Here is a 14,631-nt window from a genome sequence, read left to right as displayed (position 1 = left end):
ATCTCGTAGTGGAGCGTGACATGGGACTTTGTGTTCTCAAAGTAAAGTTTCTGCCATCTGGTACTATCCTGTTAGCCGGCCTGCATGAATACGGAGGCAGAGGATAATTTAAGCCTTCCCTGCTGCTAGAAGTAGGAGGTGCATTTAAACCAGTTCCAGGTTAAGATATAACGTCAGTGAAACTTGCAAGGCTGGTTCAAGGACCTGGATGTTTGGCCCTTCCCTGTGTAATTATTTGTTCCATCCCATTTGTTAAAACTTCAGGCTGGGGGGCTAGCAATTGCTAGGGAGGGAATCCCCCAAGGGAGCTGTCACCCACATGGGGGGAGTGGGCCTGAAGGAAGTTCCAGTCATCGTTAAAAGATCCTGGTAGTGGTGGGAGGGAGGCAGGAACAACCAGGAATAGAAATTGGGACCTGGAAGGAAAGGACAGTTTTCTCTCCCTCTCTGTGGGGGGACTGCAGGCCACTGGAACCAGCCCTGGGGTCATGGTGGCAATGGAATGGTTTATTGTAGGCCCCTGTGTGTCTGTAGCTGTAAGTGCAAGTGAAGGATTCATTGTCTGCAAATCCCACAAGCTTTACAGGGTTCTTTGTCTTATTAAAAGCAAACTCCTCTCTTTAGGCAGAAAAGGTTCATGAGCTGAATGAAGACATAGGAAAACTGCTGGCTAAAGCTGAGCAGCTGGGAGCTGAAGGAAATGTGGATGAATCCCAAAAGATCCTGATGGAAGTGGAGAAGGTCCGAGCAAAGAAGAAAGAAGCAGAGGTTTGCCAATATCAACACTTACTATGTTCCCATGTTTTATGTAATGGTGAACTGAATTAGTAAACAGAGCACATAGCACCCAGCTGGGCAGCCTCCCCTCTCCATCTGCACAGTGAGTTAGCAAGTGATTGTTCTCAAAGAATGAAAGAAGATGAAATGTTCCCTGTAAGCTTTCATCCATCTAACAATGCCTGCTGCAGGGTTTCTTTCTTTGAAGCAGCTGGTACTAGCCATGATGAGAGAGCAGATACTGGACTAAATGGACCAGTCTGGCAGTTCTTGTGTTCTTATTAGTAGGTGCTTTTTTAGGTCTTTTTTTTAAAGCAGGAGGTTGCATAGTAATAGTAATTTCTTGTACAGATTTTACTGGAGTGTTAGAAGTGGTCCAAATGTTGAGAATGAGATTCCTGTTTAAATTTAAAACACTCGCTTCAAGCTCTGTGAGGGTTGCATGTGTCCTGTGTGCGTGTTATGGTGGCTTCCCCTGGTTTTGAGCCGTCTCTGCCTCTCCACAGGAAGAATACCGCAATTCCATGCCCGCATCCAGTTTCCAGCAGCAGAAGCTGCGCGTCTGTGAGGTCTGCTCCGCGTACCTTGGTCTCCATGACAACGACCGGCGTCTCGCTGATCACTTTGGAGGCAAATTACACTTGGGCTTCATTCAGATCCGTGAAAAACTGGACCAGTTGAGGGTAATCAGTTATATTTTAAACAGCATCCCTCTACCTTGGCCAGCCATGGCCCGACAGCTCTCCTGTGAATACTTATTCATTTGATTTGTTTTGTAACCTGCTGTCTTTGGCTTGTATGGAAACTCTACACAGTCTTTGTTCTGAAACACTCTGAATTCAAGATAGATGAAACTCCAAGTGGAGGTTTGCCTAACCTCACTTCTGGTTCAGCCCTGTAATGGCTGCTTAACTGAAATTGTACCCATAGAGGAACAGGGCAAAGAATTACACTAGACTGGCTTCCTCCTTACATAAATTGGGTTCTTGGTATGTTCTGAATTGGAGTCCATAGGTCTGGGCCACAATTTGCAATGGGAAGTCTGTCATTAGTTTTAAAAATTATAAGTATATTTTTTGGGTTTTAACATTTTATAAAGCACTCAGACCTACTGGTGAGATGCTGTAGCAATGCAAAGTGTGTTTACAGAGTGCTGACCGTGAAGGTCTCAGTGAAGCAGAAGCTGAAGTATTGATGATGGAATGATTTTCAAAACATGAGTTTGAAGTGAAGTTGGATGCACAGACAGTAGCTTGGCTCATGAATGGTAGAACTGATACTTAGTCAAGTCAGTCACTTCACAAACCTTACAAGTGAACTGGTGCTTTCTGCTTGCTCAGATCAGAGTTCTCCATTCTGTGCTGTGATTGTTGAGTATTTGTATTACAATAAGGCCTAGAAGCGCTAACCAAAATCAGGGTCTCCTTGTGCTAGGTGCTTTACATACACATGGTGAGAGACAGTCCCAGCCCCGAAGGGCCTACAGCCTAAACAGATAATGCTACAGCTAACAACCACAGGCACCCAGAGCTGTGTTCTTTGCACTGATATATGTTAGTGATACTTTCAATGGATGTAGGGGAAACACAGGACTTTGAATAGGGGTCTTGGCAGGCAAGTAAGCAGCTGCTTTTCAAGTGTTAAATAATCTGTAACAAAGTCTGTACCATCCATGTTCTGCTTCCCAGCCTTCTGTCTCATCTCATAAGCAGTTCTTTATAGCCTCACTATTTAAAAAGCATAAACAAGATGACATGGGTAATTATAGGCGTGTTAGTCTGATATTGATCCTGGGCAAGGTAATAGATACTGGACTCGATTATTAAAGAATTAGAGGAGGGTAATATAATTAATGCCAATCAGCATGGGTTTATGGAAATTAGATCCTGTCAGACTAATTTGATGTCTTTTTTTTTTTTTTTAATGAGATTACAGGTTTGCTTGATAAAGGTAATAGTGTTGATGTAATAATATACTGGGACTTCTGTAAGTTATTTGACATGATGCTACACGCTTTTTGATTAAAAAAAACTCAAGTGATAAAAAACTAACATGGCACACATCAAATTGATTAAAAGCTGGCTAGCTGATAGGTTTCAAAGTGAAATTGTAAATGAGGAATCTCATTGAACGGGTGTGTTTTGGGGATGTTCTATGGCCTGTGTTATGCGGGAGGTCAGACAAAATGATCACAATGGTCCCTTCTGGCCTTGGAATCTGAATCCCTTTCAAGCCAATAAAGAGACATGACGTGTTGGAAAAGGCAAATGTTGCACAAATCTATTGAATTACTGCATTTTGTCTCCAACTGCAAGGTCTTCCTGCTGTCTTAGTTTGCTCTCTTGTTGTGTATCTAACGCAGCATATAAATTCTTTCTCAACTTAGAAAATGGTGGCAGAAAAACAGGAGAAAAGAAACCAAGATCGTCTGAGGCGGAGAGAAGAGAGAGAAAGAGAGGAGAGAATGGGCAGACGGTGAGTGAAAGCAAGTGAGCCCCTCTACAGGGATGGGCTGTAAAAGCGTGCAGTTCTCGTATTTGTGGCTGTTACAAGAGCCCTGAAAATGACAGACACATCCTTTCCAAAATAATGCCGTCATTAAGGGCTAAGAGAGCTGCTGTGGCATAGGCAATGGTGGCTAACCATGACAAAGCAGGTAAGCCTTGTGTCAGGCTCATTCCTGGCACTGTTATTGTCCCTATGTAAGCTCCTAGGAGCGCACTTGATTAAGAAAAAAAATCTTTATAGTGCTTTTTTTATCTTTGGCTGCATTGCTGAAAGTTAGAGGCTCCTAGGAACTTTCAGGCATGTGCTGCCTTATCCCCTGCTTAAGAAGCCAACTCTGAACACATGGCTTCAGCTATGGCCCAGTCTCTATCCTTCCGAAATTACTAAGAAGATGCTGCTGGGTCTGCTCAAATAGCTTCTGCCGTGCACTAATTCCATGAACAGACTTCAGATTAGGACATTGTACTGAAACAGCACCAATCTGTGAGTGAAGATGTTGAGGCAGGGAACAGATGGCAGGCATCTTCACTAATTAAAAACATAAGAAAAGCCAATACTGGGTCAGACCAAAGGTCCATCTAGCCCAGTATCCTGTCTTCCGACAGTGGCCAATGCCAGGTGCCCCAGAGGGAATGAACAGAAGAGGTACTCCTCAAGTGATCCATCCTCTGTCACCCATTCCCAGCTTCTGGCAAACAGAGGCTAGGGACATCATCCCTGCCCATCCTTGCTAATAGCCATTGATGGACCTATCCTCCATGAATTTATCTATTTTTTTGAACAGTGTTATAGTCTTGGCCTTCACAACATCTTCTGGCAAAGAGTTCCACAGGTTGACTGTGCGTTGTGTGAAGAAATACTCTTTTGCTTGTTTTAAACCTCCTGCCTATAAATTTAATTTGGTGACCCCTAGTTCTTGTGTTATGAGGAGTAAATAACACTTCCTCATTTACTTTCTCCACACCAGTCATAATTTTATAGACTTCTATCATATACCCCTTAGTCGTCTCTTTTCAAAGCTGAAAAGTCCCAGTCTTATTAATCTCTCCTCATATGGTAGCCGTTTCATACCCCTAATCATTCTTGTTGCCCTTTTCTGAACCTTTTCCAATTCCAATGTATCTTTTTTGAGATGGGGAGACCACATCTGCATGCAATATTCAAGATGTGAGTGTACCATGAATTTATATAGAAGCAATATGATATTTTGTCTTTCATACCTTACCAGTTAGGTGCTTTTGACTTATATTTGGGACACAGCCAGGAGTGCCAGGAATCTCTCTGCTATGGTTCTGCTCATTCCTGTTTGAGAAATCCCAGAGGGTGTTTGCTCTTCTTGGTGGCTTTCAGCTGTGGGTGGTTCTTGTCGTCTCTTGTTCAGCGTGAATGTAAATACCCTAGGGGAGAGCGAGACAACGTGGGCTATTGTTTGTATGCTGGTGACCCAGAAAGAACTCTCTTCCTGCTTCCTCCAGTATGACTGACAGATGACGATATTGCATGGAAGCCAGCTGGCTTAAGCTCAGCCTGGACATGATGGTGCCTATTTGCAGGGAGCAGCCTCTGGGGGAACTGGCATATCTGAGTGCCCCATCAGTTGGCAGTGTCTCCTCATTCATTGTGAAAATGGTCCACAGTCTCCGGGCACTACTGCATACATCTCTGCAACGAGACCCCCCACGTAGTGTCCCGAAAATCCTTTCGTTGCCTTTGGATGGCCAAAAACCTAGTTCTTCGCTCTCATAGAAGACCTTGCTTCAATCGTTCTGCTTTGGTGGCGTCTAGGAAATGCTGTTGTAATGTGCTTTACCTTAGACCGATCAGAGCGCTGCCCAGCAGGCACCGATGTGGCTGGCGGATGAGGTCACTGTGCTGGCTGCCAGGAATGCACCCACAAAAATGCAAGTTGCTGGTTCCTAAAAATGAAGCCCTAAATGGCTTATGATCCAGCTGCCTCCTGGTAGCCTCTCTCTCTGACCCACCTCAGGGCCACAACGTGCCTGGATGCTGTCGTGTGTCTATCTTAAGGAGAGGTTTCAGAGTAGCAGCCATGTTAGTCTGTATCCGCAAAAAGAAAAGGAGTACTTGTGGCACCTTAGAGACTAAAAAATTTATTTGAGCATAAACTTTCCTGAGCTACAGCTCACTTCATCGGATGCATTTGCCACTGAATACATCCGATGAAGTGAGCTGTAGCTCACGAAAGCTTATGCTCAAATAAATTTGTTAGTCTCTAAGGTGCCACAAGTACTCCTTATCTTAAGGAGAGTCCTCTTCGTGGTAGCCTCTCAACTGTGGAGCCTCACTTCTGCCAGAAACTCAACAAACCTGACCTGGCTGCCTTGAGAAAATGCTCAGAGTTTCTTTGGTCAGACTGTCCCACAATGCTGGCTCAGTTCCCCCAGAGGTTGCCTCCTCCCAGCTCCTCCTCACATCCTTCCAAAAGCCTGGTTCCTGAGGGTCAGGAGAGACGCAGGTTAATGGCTCCTTAGGTGTGGGATTCTTGGTGTGCCAGCTATTAGTGTTGGACCCCATGCCAGAACCAGCTGAGCATGATGCTTCTGGACATACACAACACTATACATGCTAAGTGTTGGCCTGGAACCTCGCTTGATACCTGCAGGCTCCCCATATGGCTTTGCCTGAGCAGATACCACAGCCCTTCTTCAGCCTTTGACCCATACAGAGCATATATACCCACCCCTCTGAAAGTTCAGGCCTCTTCCAGAGAGTCAGATAGCGGTCAATGCTTTGGAAGGGAACATTATCTTCCTAAAGCTGTCAGATTCCATACCTGTTAGAGCGTGACATTTTTATTTAAAGATACAGTAGGGAACACCAAAAATGATCTTAAACGTCGCTTGTCTATAGGAAGGCTCTACTGTTCTATTTGTCAAGCTGAGTTACATCACGGGAGTAAGACAATGTTGATTTAACTTCTTTCTCATGTATCAGCTGTACCTTAAGCCCAGCTTGTCAGCACCACCTCAGCATGTTCTAAATCTGTCTAGCTCCAAGTTCAGTTCCAACCTTGTTACTGTTCTGTTAGCAGAATTCCCTTTTTATCTTCCAGTGCTATAACTGAATAATAATAATTCCTTGTGGCTAAGTCATGATACATACTGACTTAATTCAGTAAATGCACCCTCTCAGTAAAGTCCCTTCCTTAGTATGGGGTTCTGTCTTCTTAGCCAGGTATTGTTTTAAATGGACATTATTAAACAAGACTTCACCCTTCACTCAACACTTCTTTCATGTAATTTTCTGTTAATTGAATGTGTGCAAAGTTAAGCTGCCAGAAGGGAGTTATTGCGAAATTAAAGGTTGAACATGCAACCTTAAGTCTGAGCTACTGCGCAACTCCTTATGATAGCTTTAAAATTCATGGTCCCAAGAAATCTCAGCTACATGTGTCTAAGGCAGTGGCTTTCAGTCTGCGGACCCCAGGTTCAAAACCGCTGTTCTATAGTAATGACAATCTTTTGTGGACCCCTTAGACATAGTCTGCAGACCCTCAGGGGTCCACGGACCACTGGTCTAAGATGGAAGACAAATGATGAGATGTTAATACTGTACATAAGAGGGCAGCATGCATACTTAATGCTATAGCGAATGGGGGTGTGTTGGTTTTGTATTGAATTGTTACATGGAGCACCCGAAACCAAGTTGGACTAATGCAGTTTTTTGGAGTTGAACAATGTTGAACAACATTGATGTACATCTGATTTCCACTACGCTAGTGGTCCCAGTTGAGGGGCCAAGCTACTCAGTGTGTTGCAGTGTCCTTGAGAACAGCGATGTTATAGAATTGGGGATCTTATGAAAACCCGTATTGATGTCATGAATTTTCTTTATTCACTCTCTGAAATAAGCTTTGCTCTTCTTTCTAGGTCTGGCTCCAAAAATAGAGATCGCAGAAGGTGAGTATGTAAATCTTATGAAGTCTTTTTCAAATGCAGCATGTGCATGTGCTCGTGCCTGCCTAGTTTAATTGTGTTTGGTTCCTGGGTATAGTAATCAGAAGCCTGATAATACTTTCAACAGCTGCCATGATGCCCCAGACCCACCTGTTGCCCTCGTTGAATGAAAATGGGAACTGCCACAAGTGCACTTTCCAGACCCTACACTTCCCTAGTCTCTAAAAGTGATCTGTGGGGGCAGAGGAATGCAGTAACTTGAGAGAGAAGTGCCGACTACTCCAGACATCCAGGGAATAGGGCACTGAGCACATTAACTCCAGCATTTAAACAAGTGAATATGCTGGATGCCTGTTGGCAGTAGAATGTCCGTATCGTTTGTGTGTACAGAGCTTTGCAGTCCCTGAATGGAATGCACTTTGTAAGTACAAAGTTGGAATTCCAGCAACTGTAGATGGATGCCAGATGTCCCTGGCACATCCAGTACAATGGCATGCTGTGCCAGGGACAACTCTGTGATCATTTAACCTTTCTCCCCACTTCTTTAAAAATAAATTGGTACCCTTTGCTGCTTGTTTTAGGACAGAGTGAAATGAGTTTACTTTTTAAAGTGCAGCATTTTCATAGGAGAGTTCATTTGCAGTCCTTCTAAAGATCTTGCATGGCACTTCCCATAGCCATTTATTCCTCAGCTTCTCTTCCTTTGATGTGTGGATCCCATTTCTGACTGCTGCACTGTAGCTGTGCGCTATATCAGCACGTGTTTGAATGGGTGGTGAGGTTGCCAGCTGGTTTCCTGTATGGAATTTACCAGCTTTGGGTTCTTGTTGATTGCCCTCCATCGCAGGATGGTGTGTGCTCCCTGAGCTGGGCTGCCTCCTACGTTAGGAAGGATGTATAGTGAACCACAACTGAAGTTGGCTGCTGCTGTCTAGATGCACTGTTACTTTGGAATGCCCCTGTCTTGACTGTATTGGCAGAGAGGTGTCTCGTGTACAGAATCTTGGGGTTTGAAACAGCTTGTGTTCTCTCAGATCACGATCTCGGGACAGGAGACGAAGGCGCTCACGATCCGCTTCCCGCGAGAAACGAAAGTCCCGCTCCAGGTCCCGAGAGCGAGACAGACACAGACGCCATCGGAGCCGCTCACGCAGCCACAGCAGAGGTCACCGCCGTGGTTCCAGAGACAGGAGTTCAAAACACAAGTATGTACTCCCCTTTTCACAGCACCACTATCAGGGAGGCCCTTCTGTGGAAGTCCTTGATGTTGTGAATGGCCTTTCCTCGCGGGGGAGCAGGGCTAACCTGAAAGTTAGGAACTAAAGCATGTAGGACAGTGGCTTTCAACCTTTTTTCATTTGCAGACCCCTAAAAAATTTCAAATGGAGGTGCAGACTCCTTTGGAAAGCTTAGACATAGTCTGCGGACCCCCAGGTTGAAAACCACTGCTCTGTGAGAACTGTGATTAACCCCCAAGCCTGTGAAGTTCTTCCCCATGGTCATCTGCAGATGATGGTGCCAGGAAGCAAGTTGAGGCATGACTGGTGTAATAGAGTGGCAGCTTACAGATGTGTCTAAAGGAGAACCTTTGTTTTCCTTTTTAAATCACAATATGAGGGCCTGCTGCTAGGGAAACCTTTCCCTCACTCACGCCTCTATAGAAAAAGGCCAAAGAGCCTGCTGGGGCGAATCTGGAACTTCCCTCTTGGCCTGTTAAAAGCAAAGTACAAGAGGGATGTTGGGCATCAGCATGCCATGGGCTGGCTACTGCTTGCACAGCTGCCTTCTGGTATGGGTCTATATCCTCTCAGCATTGAAGGCGGGTCTCGGACACATGTTCTTTTTTGGTGGGTTGTCATTGGGAAGGGGGTATATTGTCTGCTGGAGCCTGGACTACATCTTGATCGGTCTCTGGCATGTTCTGGCAGGAGGGATGGACGGTTCTCTAGGAATTCCCATGTTTTGGGAGGGCAAGGGTACTGCAGGAGTTATGGCATTTTCCCTTTACTCATCTTTTCCCTCACGGTCCCATATTACAGAAGAGCTTGATGTGTCTCTTCGGGAGCTGGACCCTAAAACAGTCCCTGGGTTAGTGGAAGGGTGGGAGCAGGCATCAAAGAGTAATATTAAATGCTCTGCACCTCAAGGGACGAGCATGCTCCCTTGCAGCACTTGTAAGTCCAAAAGCCAGGGATCTAAAAGCTGATCCTGTGTGTGCACGCATGTCACCAAGCTTTTTGCTGAAGTCAGCCATAGCATGCTCTGACGGTACTCTGGACATCTTTGAGGAAGCTGTGTTTAGTACAGCATCCCCTTCTTGAACCCACCTGAGTAAAATGCAAATGATGTACAACGCATTATGCACACACTGTGCTTGTGCGACTGCTAGCCCAGGACCTAAGGGGAATAAGAAGGGTTTTTACAGATATGTGAAGGGGGAGGGAAAGAAGCAACAGAGAGAAAGTAGGCCTGTTAATAAATAAGGGGGGTGAAAATAATGTTGACTCTCACAAATGGCTGAGATACTAAAGTCCTTTTTTAAATCTGTCTTGAACATGAAAAATAAAGAAAAGAAGTTTGGACAATTAGGAAGTGAGGAAGACCCTCTAATAACTATTGCTAAAGAGCAGGTAAGGGAATACTTCGGAAAACTTCAACATATACAAACTAGCCCCCTTGGATAACATGTGCCCCATAAGAATTGGCTAACAAACTTATTGTTCCAGTGACAGGCATTTCTGAAAACTCATGAACTGGGGAGGTTCCAGAAGATTGGCGAAAAGCCGGTGGCAATCCCATTTTCTAAAAAGGAATTAGTGAGCCTGACAATTACTGTTCCATAGCAAAGCAGAGTTCTCCAAATATCTGGAAACTAATGGAATTATGGGCAAGAGGCACCATTGAGGGGATGGGCTAAAGAATACACCTTCTCAACAGGCTAGCTTGTTCTGGGGGCTGAATGACCGACGTAGAGATGAAGACAAAATAGTGGCTGAGAGATATCTGGGTGTTATGACAGCATTTGATATAGTGTCTCAATCTTACCTTCCAGAGTAATTGAAGCTTGCATGTAAATAAAACCCTACGCCAACCTTTTGTGGCTTCAAAGGAAATGTTTTTATACCATGGGAGCTCTAGAATAAAATGCTTCCCATGCCCTCTGAACCTGATGGTGTAAGGAACCTGATGGGAATAGCACCTCTTGAATGGTGCTTGATGACTAGTTGACTCTTAGCTTAGGTGACTACTGGAAGACTAGGCCTAAAAAGCTAATTTACTTAATTCTGCCTAGGCTGAAGCAGTGAAGCCTTGATTAAAGTTCTAGCTATCTTATGATGATTTGTGCTAGCAGAGTGGTCCCTGGGTCCAAAATTACAGCTGTGTTTTGAACAGAGGATGCTGGCAAAACTGACAGTTCTCAAGAGGCAAAGTACCAAAAGCCCAGGACTATACAAACATTTGAGCCCAAGGAGGAGAGTCAATTTAACGTAAAGGAGCACTCTAGGCAGGAAGCCACTGTCTCACAGTATCCCCAAAAGTGCTGTAAGAGAAACAGAAATAGAGCGGAAGTGAGAGGAACCATACACACTTCTACTTTTGTCCAGTAGGCAACACCCTAAAGAGTCTCTAGTGTCAAACTATTTAAGGGGAGAGTGACAAAGCCTACATCTGAAGAAGTGGGGTTTTTACCCACAAAAGCTTATGCTCAAATAAATCTGTTCGTCTTTAAGGTGCCACCGGACTCCTTGTTGTTTTTGTGGATACAGATTAACACTGCTACCCCCTGATACTTAGAGCCTACATATTTCTCTTACCGCTGAGAAATGTTCCTTGACTTCCACAAACCAGTCGGATGATGGTGACGCTGTTACACAAAGGTCACCGAGAGACTGTCTGGTCTTTCAGTTCACTACAGGGTGACTTGTAGTCCTGACATAGCATTATATATGCATGTGCCTCCTGGGACATACTTTATTTCCTGATAGGAACGGCTCTTTGCCATCAAGTGCACATTCATGAATGCTTTTAGATGCAAAATTTTACAGTGGTTTGGTTTGTACTTCAGATCCTCTAGAGACCGATCTTCAAGAGAAAAGTCACGAGACAGAGAGAGGAAAGAGAAGAGCTCTTCTGAAAGACGGCATGAGAGCACAAATGGAAAATCTCGTTCCAAGAGATCGGAAGAGAGAGAAGCTGGCGAGATCTGAACTCAAATGATCTGTATTGCACTGTAAATAGTCTGATAAACATTCTACAAAAAGCCTAAATTTCCCATTTATATTTACTGAACACAACTCATCTTTTGTAGTTTTGAATTTTTATTATTTGGCAGATAGCTGTGAGTTTGTAGAGATACAGAGTTACTTACTGTTTACCAGGATTTTGTTTTAGTAGGAATAAATAAATTGATGAATTGACTTCAACGCAGGTCAGTGATTTACATATGTGTTGATTGGCATGACCCAAGGAATGCAGCAGTTAGAGCTAGTGCTGTGGTTGGAAACGTAACCTGCTGCATATTTGTAACACTTATGCCCTTTTGGAATGTCCACTTGTCCCTTCACACAATTGGAGTTTGAGATCATCAGTAGCACTGGTGCTACCTAGGTTCACATTTTTCCTTTGGTTTGTGCACATTCAGAGGAATGTAAGGTTTTTCTCACTTTTTTTTTAAGTGCTTAGCAACTCATTTTGTGTTCCAGTGTTTGAGAAACATCTTGGTATTCCAGCTAATTTAGGACAAACAAAACTAGCCCCTAATTTCCCTCTTAAACAATTCCATTTCATCTTCATGATGATGACCAAAGTACCTGGGGCACAATACCGAGATACGCTTGGGCCTATCCCTAGTAGTAATTACACATACCTACTATAAAAATTCTGTGTTCAAGTGAAACACAATATCTGGATTGATCTCTGTAACCGAGTTCAGTCATGCTTAATGGAGGTAGCCTTTCAATCAGGGTGGAGCAGAATTGTACTTTGTACATGTGACGGCACCTTGAGGTGTGGCCTCTTAAGACAGGAGGTTGCCTAATAAGGGTGGGCCCTTGGCCTGGTTTCTGTGTATATGAATTTACATTGAACTGACTTATCTCATTGGTGCTTACAACTGAGATGAAAGGAACCTGGACTATAACACAGTGTGGGAAGAATCAAATATCTGTAACTAAATGTGTTTTAAAATTAGGGAGGAAAAACTTCCTCTGAGTTCACTGTGCCAGCCACAGTGGTGATCACCAGGATTGCGCTATTGTGAGACTTCCCACAGAATAACTTAGCTGAAGCAGTTAGTATGTGCAGAATCATGAACTAAAGTAATGTAACTCCAGCCACTGCTGTCCAGTTTTGACTTCTCAACCTACTGATTAATTAGGTAAGGCAGGTATCTGAAATTAACACAGTTAAATCTTACCATTTTCCCGTAGTGGAAACTTAAGGTATTTGTAAATACTATTGCATTAGTGTGGCCAGCGTGTTGGGGTTTTCCAGCCATTTTTTTTCCTTGCTGAGCCTCTGATAATTCACTTAACTCTTCAATTTCCTTTAATTTGTGGGGGAGTGGGTTTTTTTTGTTTTTTTTGCAGAGGTGCAGGAGTTGTCCTTGGTGTGTTAGTCTTCTAGATGCATGTTTAGGTATTGGGGGAATCTAGTTCCTTTTTGTTTTACAACTAATATTGCATTTTAATTATTGTTTTGTAATTTCTGTGTATTGCAATCGGTGAGCTCCTGCTTTTCAGGGCTCTTATTTACAAGGTCATCATTAGAATAAATTTAACCTGTGATGAGCGAACATCACACAGGTTGGCAGTTGCTTGATATGCTGGGCTCAACTCTTGTCTTCAGTTACACCTGCAGCTCCTGTTGAAGCCAATGGCAGGGGTGTACGTGTTGCTGAGAGCAGGGCCTGGCCCAGCATATTTCCTTTCTAGGAACACAAAGGATCTAATAACAAATAAAACTCTAAAGCTGATCACACAAGTGTAATGGAGTGTTAGAAAGGAACCCACCATGCACTGATTTGTTGTATGTTGCGGTTTATCATGTTGGAGCATTTTGTTTTTTATAGCACCTTTGCTTATGAGGAGTTTTGGTCTAAGTATAAAAATGTAAGTAAAATATGCTGTTCTCTTGCCAGTCTTACTCACATTAAAGATTTATGTTTGTGGCTTGGAGTGGTACTCTGGCTTTTGTATACTAGTCTAGTATCTGCACCCTGCTGATGTTGCACTGACATGGTCCCTTTTAATGGATCCCAAAGCCATTGACCTGACCAGTAAATTCTGCAAATTACTTGGTCACTGTAAATTTTGGAAAAATCGTTTCATAATCACTCTAGAGACCAGCACTGGCAGCAGTCCTGCTCTACGTCATGGGGAATGCAATGTCTCTTGTGTATGCAAACCATTGCTGCTTTTATATTTAAATGTTTGGAAAATTGTAAGAATGAAAACAAGCTGTTGCATAGGAATGGGTGCAGCTTCCTTTACAGTGCATTTCCAAATGCTGAGCTACTGCCACCTCCTGGAGTGAGTGCTCAATGGGTAGAGACTCTGAATTGCAATTCAGGGCAATTCTTTATTGCATTGTCCAGAGCTGGCTCCTGTCTCTGTACCTACCTGTTGCTGTCACCCCATCCAAAAGAGCTGTTACTGTGCCTTTCTGCAGCACATGCTGGTCAGTATTCTGTTGAAGTTTCAGTGCCAGTGTATTCACCAAGTATACCATACTTTACCTATAAATAAAAGGAGGGAACTGTTGGCACTTCAAATGTTTTACTAAGCAAATGAAGTAATGCTGATACTTTTCCTTACTAACTAGCTTGGCATGTGTATATGGTATGACACTGTGGTTGAAACTAGCAAATCTGTGCAATACTGCAGCTTTCAAATACACTGAGCAAGGATTCTGCTAGAAACGCTGAGGTGAGTGTCAATGCTATGACTTGCATACTGTTCTCCTGGCCAGTGTGATTAGCTGCACTTCCACTTTCCTTCTCTTATCCTCTCAGCTCCGCGCAGGTGACGACTACTGCTGAGGGGGTTAATACATAAGATACCAACCTAAATATCCAGGTCACTACCAGCTCCCCCCATGATAGGTGGTTGAGGAATTGATCTTCAGCTGTGACTAATCTGGCCTGCCTTTAAGCTTTCAGGTACTATCTAGCCTGGGACTAGAACTTAGAGACTTATTTCATCTTGTGCATGCCACTGCCCCCTTCTCAGATAGGGCATTTTAACTTAAGCTCTGTCTATGCACTTAGATATGCACGCCAGCTTGCTGCAAACTAACTTGCACTAGCCAGCTGTACATTAACTGTCCCTGTGGACCTGGCAGCTGTGCACTCAAGAGTTCCCTAGTGTGCTCTTCTTTACTCCCATTCAAAGCAGTATATATTATAGTGACAACAGGACTTCTAGGGCGG

The 14,631-nt window shown here is 43.8% G+C and overlaps 1 protein-coding gene across 6 annotated transcripts in view; it reads left to right on the top strand.

Moving 5' to 3' along the window:
- Window positions 1–13,378, top strand: part of LUC7L (LUC7 like) — a 35,630-nt gene extending 22,252 nt beyond the window's left edge. For 5 of the 6 annotated variants that reach the window (XM_037910199.2, XM_037910201.2, XM_043523533.1 and 2 more), the window contains 6 exons: window positions 625–768; window positions 1,284–1,460; window positions 3,164–3,252; window positions 7,176–7,205; window positions 8,237–8,407; window positions 11,269–13,378. In XM_037910199.2, coding sequence (XP_037766127.2) covers window positions 625–768; window positions 1,284–1,460; window positions 3,164–3,252; window positions 7,176–7,205; window positions 8,237–8,407; window positions 11,269–11,410 — 753 coding nt within the window. In that variant the 3' untranslated portion in view covers window positions 11,411–13,378. Of the gene's footprint in view, window positions 1–624; window positions 769–1,283; window positions 1,461–3,163; window positions 3,253–7,175; window positions 7,206–8,236; window positions 8,408–9,770; window positions 9,833–11,268 lie in introns of all 6 variants that reach the window. The other variant, XM_037910200.2, reaches the window with a different exon arrangement.
- The last annotated feature ends 1,253 nt before the right edge of the window (window positions 13,379–14,631 follow it).

The sequence above is a fragment of the Chelonia mydas genome, chromosome 10 (genome assembly GCF_015237465.2).
Source record: "Chelonia mydas isolate rCheMyd1 chromosome 10, rCheMyd1.pri.v2, whole genome shotgun sequence".
Lineage (NCBI taxonomy): Eukaryota > Metazoa > Chordata > Testudines > Cheloniidae > Chelonia > Chelonia mydas.
This window is presented reverse-complemented; position numbering and strand designations above follow the sequence as displayed.